Here is a 7,285-nt window from a genome sequence, read left to right as displayed (position 1 = left end):
TAGCATTTAAGCAAGGGCAATTTTTAATTACAATATTTTCCCCACTTCAAGTGACTGTTTGTCAGTGTTTGTATAAGAGAGTTCGGATAGGGACATCAACCTTTGTTCATGCCATATTCAAAGAGTTTTAACAAGATAAACTTTTTTTAACATTTTTTCTGTCAACTTTCTCTTTGAATTTCGATTCTAACTTTGAGCTTGATTCAACTACGATTCTCAAGCCTATTAAGTGCTTATTTGGTTTGACTTTTATAGGCTGTTAGCCTGTGTTCACGCTTACGTAACATCATTAATAATTTTCACAAGATGTTATAGTAAAATCTGGGCACAATTCAACGTATGGTGGCATTGACTTTTAGTGTCGTTCTCTACATCAACATCAAACTCACTTTTGGGCGAGCACTGCGCAAACATCAAAGTTGTTTTTACAATTTTCAACCCTCCAGTTTTGATAATTTTTTTTTTTCTCTAGAAGTGATTTTATTCAAGCAAAAATAAAATCAAAATTTTCAATTCACTTTTAGAATATTATATTCAAACGCAAACTTTTTTTACTAAAATCAAAAAGAAAATAGGAACCTAAACCCAAACGTGGAACCTTTTCTACCTGTAGTATTATTCGCTTTGATTACTTTCAAATCGATGGTAGAGTTTTTTTAGGTGGACGAGACTAATTATATTAAAACCCTTTTTTTTGTCATTAATCACAGTAAAACCTAAAATGAGAAAATTAATTAAAGAATATGTCTGTTGTCACTTTTAAGTGTCTATTGTCAACCCTATTTAAGTAATTTTTGTCTAAAATATTCCTACGTTAATATGATTATAAGAAAAAAAATAGATATTTTAGATACATGGATCAACAATAAAAACTCCCTTAATTGGAACTTATTCTTGATTTTGTTAAGCCCAAATAAAGTGATTGTTATTGTAGGGCACGTTTTTAACAAGGACTTCCCATAAGTGAATATAGTATTGGGCCTTGTATACAAAGCTGTCATGAAGGGTTAGTCCAATATATAACACGCACAAAGACGAGTTACTATTTTTTTTTTCAACATAGAAGATAGTAGTTTCTCTTACAGAATAAGTAGTCCAATATATATAATGAAAATTGAACTGAGCATCTGTTGTAGAATGAAGTAGTTTCTCTTCCTCACCAATTTTCACAAACTCCTAACAGCGATCGACTCAGACCAATAATAGTTATTTCAATTTCATCCATAGGACATGCTTATTTGGGATTAAATTGCATTAAAAAATTAAATTTATATGCATTGTCTTGAACATAAATTTCCAACCACCGAAACTGCCAGAATTGAATAATCAAAATACATACTTTCTTTCACATCTCAGGACTAGGTTGAATATAACTAATCGACTTTCACGCTTTTTATTCCGAAAAACTTTCTAATGTATTTAGGAAAGGTTTGGACTAGGGTAAGGAATTTAAAAACGACTGGTACCACTTACATGCCATTGAAATGGTAAGAGTCACTCTGCTCTTCCAGAGCTATGCAACTGGATACACATGCAGCCATCAAATTCAGAATTCATAAGCTTGAAAGTTTTGTCAATTTACATTAGAGTTGTCAAAATAGGTTACTTAACGTGATTCATATAAGCCTTACTAAGTTTCAAGTTCCATAAGGTCAAACCTAAAAGCTCACATGTTATTCGAACTACAGAATAAAAGTTCAAGCCCAGCCCAAACCGTATTTTATACTTAAATAGACCATGCTGACCTGAACTCAATCAAAGAAAAGTTCAAAATGAGCAAAAAAAAATAAATTCTGAATATGGACTCCAACCCACTTTGTCGACTAGAGTTAACATTCAGTGTGTGGTCTAATTCTTGCAAGTTCAAATGATTCCATCCTATTATTGCGCATTTATTATAATATTTCAAGCAAGAGGAAAAAATTACCATAGGTGAAAGAATGATTCCTTGAAGTAAGCCTGTGTGGCCACATTGCAATGATATAAAATAAAATTGTTGTAGGAATTAAGAAGAAATGGAAAAATGAGCAGTGTGTGGAACCCCTATCAGGCTTGTTGTATGAATTAATCATCCTAGAGCTGATCTTGTCATTTCATATGCCAAAAAGCAAGCTGCATTGGCAGGAACACTTCGGGCCATTGCAGGACCAAAACCCTTATAAAGGCCTTTGAACCCCTCAGATGCTAGAATCCTTCTGAAAGCATCAATTGAACCAGAAAACTTTGGGTTTTTGTAATCATCTACTTGAATCACACTCTTAACAACATCAGTTGGGTAAACCATGAACCAGAAAGAAGCTCCAGCCAAGCCTCCTGCAGTAATCAGAGAACCTCTACCCAGTCCAGAGGTATCAGGACCTCCTGCAAGTAATTGCTTTACTGCTTCATATACACCAAACATTGCAGCATTTCCGGGTATTTCACGCGCCATAGTGGGAACCAAGCCCTTGAAAAGACCTTTCATGCCCCCTTCTGACCTAAGAACATGCCTGGCCACATCCATGGGTCCCCCATATTTCACTGCCACTGAAGCTGTTCCAGAACCAGCAAGCACACTTTGTGCTTGCAACCTGATATTCACCATGAAACAAACAAAAGATCAATAAATATCGAGTACTTGTATTTAGCTAATAATGGGAAAAGTAAATTCAGAAAAAAAAAAGTATTCAAGACTTAACAGAAATCAATTCATTCTGCGTATTCTCATGTCTCTTTGATTTCATGTCAACTATGAGATACATGATTACAAAATGAGTACATAAAAAGGAGCTGCTTCATAGAAAACAAGGAAAAAAAAAAAAAGCTCAGTTCTAATTTGAAGAATTCTTGTTTTCAAAAAGGTCAAAATCTAAAGTTTAACAAGGAGGAAAAAAATCAGAAAGATATAGAAGGTGATAGAAGGAATATACAGAAATGCATCTACGTCATGGTGATTAGAAGTTTAAAACATCATCAATGACCTCTGACCTGCATTTGATCAATTCAGTGGGGCAAGCTAGAAAGGAAACAGCAACTCCAGCTCCAGCTCCACAAACAATCTGTTGATTTACTGTGAGGGGTGCACCTGGATGTGGCCTCAGTAATGCCTCCATCTGTCCCCTAACTGTAAACAGGACAGCATTGAAGGCAGCTACTGTGGCGAGTGGGGCTCCCATACCCTTGTATAAACCCCTTGGGCCTTCGGCTGCCACTGTCTGCTTAACAGCATCAATGGCACCAGAATACTTGGGAAGCTGGCCCGGGAGTGGTGTAGGCTGGCTTTGGAGCTTGACCTTGATGGTGTCAAATGGGTGTCCAACTATCAATTGTGCTGCCCCTCCAACAGTTCCAGCGGTAAGGTCCTTAGCAACATCTCCCATCTGAAACACAAAAAATTTTAAGAAGGAAAACAGAGGTGTAAGATAAGCAACTTGAACTTAATGACTCGAGAGAGAACAGCCCATTTAAACAATTCGGGAGAAAAAAAACAGTGGGAATACGCCTTAGTGTATTTGTTTCTTATTAAGTTTGTAATGTCCCTATAAAAATGTGTTTGGAAGTTCAGGGCATGTATTATATTTATCAGGGTAAAATTAAAACTAAGAGGAAAGCTAAAATTCATCAGGTCATTTATTTTACATTGATAATGTCACAGGAGAGGCATACCGTTTCAGAATCCAATATAATGCACAAAGCATAGTTTGGAAAGTAATAATAAACCAAGTCTTTTCTTTGCTTTATATCCTTTGTTCAGAGAGGTAGCAATTAATTGCTAATAAAAGGAAAACATACGAAGTCCTAGAAATTATTCAAAGGTGATAGGAATAATTTCTAGTTTCAGCACATATAAAGCACTACAACAAACCTGAAAAATTATCCTGTAGGCAATAGAGACAACCAAATTGACCAAACCAGTTTTGTAATTCGCACATGGTTTACCTAGAGGGCTCAATAATATCATGACCAATGCATACAACTCAACACTTTCAGTAAAAGCAAAGGCTGAGGTAAATGACTTTCTAATTAGAGATCAAATCTCTGTTTAGCATTAAACAGCTTAAAGAAGGATAAGGTTGAGCTCTTCTATTACTTTATTGCTTCACAAACCTGACTTGAATATAATGGTTATAATGGGGTTTTTTTTGTCTAATTAGCTCAAAACTGCTCTGCATTATTTTCTTATTCAATCCTTATAAACTTGAGCTTAGGAACAAATCTAAACAACTTCCTGTAACAGTGACATTGTTTAGGAAGGATGCAGATATCAAGATCAATGCTCATTCTGAATACCAGCACTGCTTTTCCTTTAATTCCATTTCCTTTCTATCAGACAATGCATTGGAAACAGAAAAGGATAGGAAATTTTGAAACCCCACTTCATGTTAACGTCTCAGATAGCAGATGTGTAATGTATTGAGACACATATCCGCATTGATATAAAACTATTATCATACCAATTGAAACGCATATTTAAAAGAGTTAAAATAAGTATAAAAATTAAAGTTAGAATAAAAAATCATACAATAATGTTCCCCTACACAACATTAAATTTTCTCTCTTAGCCTGATTCGTGTCTTGGAGTTGAAAAGTAATTAAAAACTTCAGCGAAGTGTTAGATGACAACAGTAATAGAGAAGATTCAGCACAAACCACATTGCATTTGAAAAGGAAATCGCAAATGCTAGATGCAAATCTAAAATATTTGGACTCATCATAGTATGTACCACGTTGATCAATGATGCGCATCATTTCACCCCGTAAAGAATACTATGAAAGAGGGAATTACAATACCAAAAGACATATATGTTCATATATGAAATGACAGGGATTTCTCTTTCCTCCTCAATAATATACTTTGAAAACATATAGAACCACTCCGCAGCTACAGAAAACCATCCCATATTCGTCAATCATGCTATCCAGCAGGTTTATTGTAAATTTTTAAAAGAATTCTCATCTTAATTAACATAAAGGAATTTGTATTAGGAGAGATGTCATCCAAAAATTTGATACACAATAAACTAAAAGGATTTGGTGAGGCGCAGCAAAAAAATACATCATAGAATAACATTTGTTTTTCTATCGGCCTTATTTAAAGCAGTACATCCATATGACATTCATCTCCCTTTGGCACGTCAACCATATATGTGACGTCCATTATCCACTACCTCTTTTAAAGGATATACAGATATGCATAAAAGTCTGAAAGGAGAAAAAAACCAAAAAAGAATTTGAAAGTTCATTACAGAAATTTATGGTTCTAATTGAAACCGGTTAAGGAAAGTGACACTCCACCTTCTGCTCTTATTGCTTCACAGATTACAGAAGTAAACACAGATTGCTTAACATTCACTCGTCATTACCACCTTTATAATATATTCATCAAAAGAATAAGTCAACAACAACAACAAAAATGATGGGGATAATAGAATTCTGGTCATTTAACAAAGCACCCATAAATTAGGATTCAGACACAAACACAACACAAGACAGACAAATTCTTAAAAAAACAACAATTGCAACATAGTAAACTCAGTTACCAATGATCATCTAATCAAATTAGATCCCAAATAATAATAAAATAAAAAGGTATAAGGAATAGAATCATTAACGAAACGTTCATTTATCTTTTTTAAAAAAGGAACTTTTGAACAAAGGTAGAATGTTACCGTGCTTTTGGCTGGTTCCCAAATAAATAGACGGAAAAAAGAAAAATGTTGAACAGAACCACACGTTTGTCAGATAGTTGCGGGAGAAGAGAGGAGTTAGGGGTTGAATGAATAGAAGGGGTGTTAGGTGAATGAATCTGCAAAGGTGACGATGGATGATGCAAATGCAAGACAAAAACGCCCGAACAGAGGAACGAAATCTTAAACAGATGCAGAGGAAAGAGACACAGATAATAGGTTGAGATGACGACACAAAGCACAGTCTAGTCTGAGTCTGAGCCTACAACTAATGACACTTTTATAAGCCTATAAATACAAATTACAATGGACAATGGACAATGGACAATGGACACTGGACACACACCCAGAGACAAAGTGCATTAATGTTGTAGCTATTTAATTATAAGTAATTGTTATTCTTATAATAATGTGTATGCGACCAACCATGCGAAATTGCCCAATCACACAAGCAAGTTCACCTAATACTATCGGATTGAACTTGTGCACTTTTGAGTCCAAATCCCAAGTGGTAGGTAATAACGTAACGTTTCTTCCCGTGCCCTAATTCCAAAGGAAAAGGTAACATATCAATATTGGAATCAATCTAGCCTAAAGCTCCCCGTGCCCTCTTTGGTCCAGGAAAAGAAAATAAAGGAAAAAAAATTTAAATTAAAGAAAAATAGAATAAAAATATGAAACTGGTTATTTTTTACTAAATAAAATTATACTATTATTTATACTTCTTTCTTATTCAAATAAATAAGTGATGTTTGAAATTCTTCCCAATTTTTTCCGTGACAACATTTAGGTAATTTTTTTTTATTAAAATATTAATATTTAATGTTATTAATGTATTAATATCATTTTTTGATAAAATTTTTGTTTATTGTTTCTTAATAAGAGAGATAAAGGGCATATAAAAACTTACAAATGATTTTGATAAAAATAAGAAAGTTATTTTTTTTATGTGCTGTCAGGAAATGACAAATAAAACTTCAAAAAAAAAAAATAGACATAGTATGAGATATCAAAGTAAAATTTATCAATCACTTTAAAATTTATAATTTATAATTTTTTATTCATCAGGACTATATTAAGAGAGAAATAGACAAAATATCAATAACTTCATTACAACAAAAAATAGTATAAGAATTAATTGAGGTTGAATCTAATGAAAGAAATTAGTACATGTTTGATTTTATACTAATTGATCGTAGATTTACGATTAATTCAGTTGTAATTTTTTAATTAAATTAACCTTTAATGACTTTTTAACATAATTTCAATTACACACTTAATCGCACCGAATGACAAATCATGATTCATATCTCCATTAAGAGATACATCTGCATATAATGCTCAATCATATCTTTGAAACAAATTTACATTTTATAAAAATACCCATAAAAAAAATATAAGAACAGGAGCATAAGTATTTCATAACATAAATAACATTAACAAAAACTGATTATTTCATGCCAATTTTTAACAGGACAGAGTTATGCTTAAATCTTGAATTTATTTGTCATGTAAATGTAACTGTAAATATTAAATAAATGAAAGTTTTTTAATATTTATTAAAAGTACAAAATTTGAATATAAACGTTCATTTACAAGCTAAGTTTAACAACCTCAAT

At 33.0% G+C, this 7,285-nt stretch overlaps 1 protein-coding gene across 6 annotated transcripts; it reads right to left on the bottom strand.

Annotated features, from left to right (window-relative positions):
* Positions 1-1,428: 1,428 nt before the first annotated feature.
* Positions 1,429-6,227, bottom strand: LOC113869068 (mitochondrial carnitine/acylcarnitine carrier-like protein). Of its 6 annotated transcripts, XR_003505463.1 has the most exons (5): positions 5,649-5,980; positions 4,771-4,861; positions 2,968-3,359; positions 1,928-2,570; positions 1,429-1,521 (listed from the first exon to the last, which is right to left on the bottom strand). XR_003505463.1 is itself a non-coding variant. In XM_027505199.1 (3 exons), the coding sequence occupies exons 2-3, from the start codon at positions 3,357-3,359 to the stop codon at positions 2,069-2,071; spliced, it is 894 nt and encodes a 297-aa protein (XP_027361000.1). In that variant the 5' UTR covers positions 5,649-5,980; the 3' UTR covers positions 1,846-2,068. The 6 variants fall into 6 exon arrangements, 1 of the variants encoding a protein (XP_027361000.1); XR_003505464.1 differs by lacking the exons at positions 4,771-4,861; positions 5,649-5,980 and adding an exon at positions 6,128-6,227; XR_003505462.1 differs by lacking the exon at positions 4,771-4,861.
* Positions 6,228-7,285: the final 1,058 nt, after the last annotated feature.

This window comes from Abrus precatorius, unplaced genomic scaffold (genome assembly GCF_003935025.1).
Source record: "Abrus precatorius isolate BTA unplaced genomic scaffold, Abrus_2018 Scaffold6, whole genome shotgun sequence".
In the NCBI taxonomy this organism is placed as follows: domain Eukaryota; kingdom Viridiplantae; phylum Streptophyta; class Magnoliopsida; order Fabales; family Fabaceae; genus Abrus; species Abrus precatorius.
Note: the sequence above shows the minus strand (reverse complement) of the source record. Positions and strands in the feature narration are given on the sequence as shown.

Excerpts from the sequence above, each read along its gene's own strand:
- LOC113869068 (XM_027505199.1), bottom strand. The coding sequence starts at position 3,359 with ATGGGAGATGTTGCTAAGGACCTTACCGCTGGAACTGTTGGAGGGGCA. Across the intron at positions 2,571-2,967 it reads ACTGAATTGATCAAATGCAG|GTTGCAAGCACAAAGTGTGC; the intron begins GTCAGAGGTCAT and ends GGTGAATATCAG.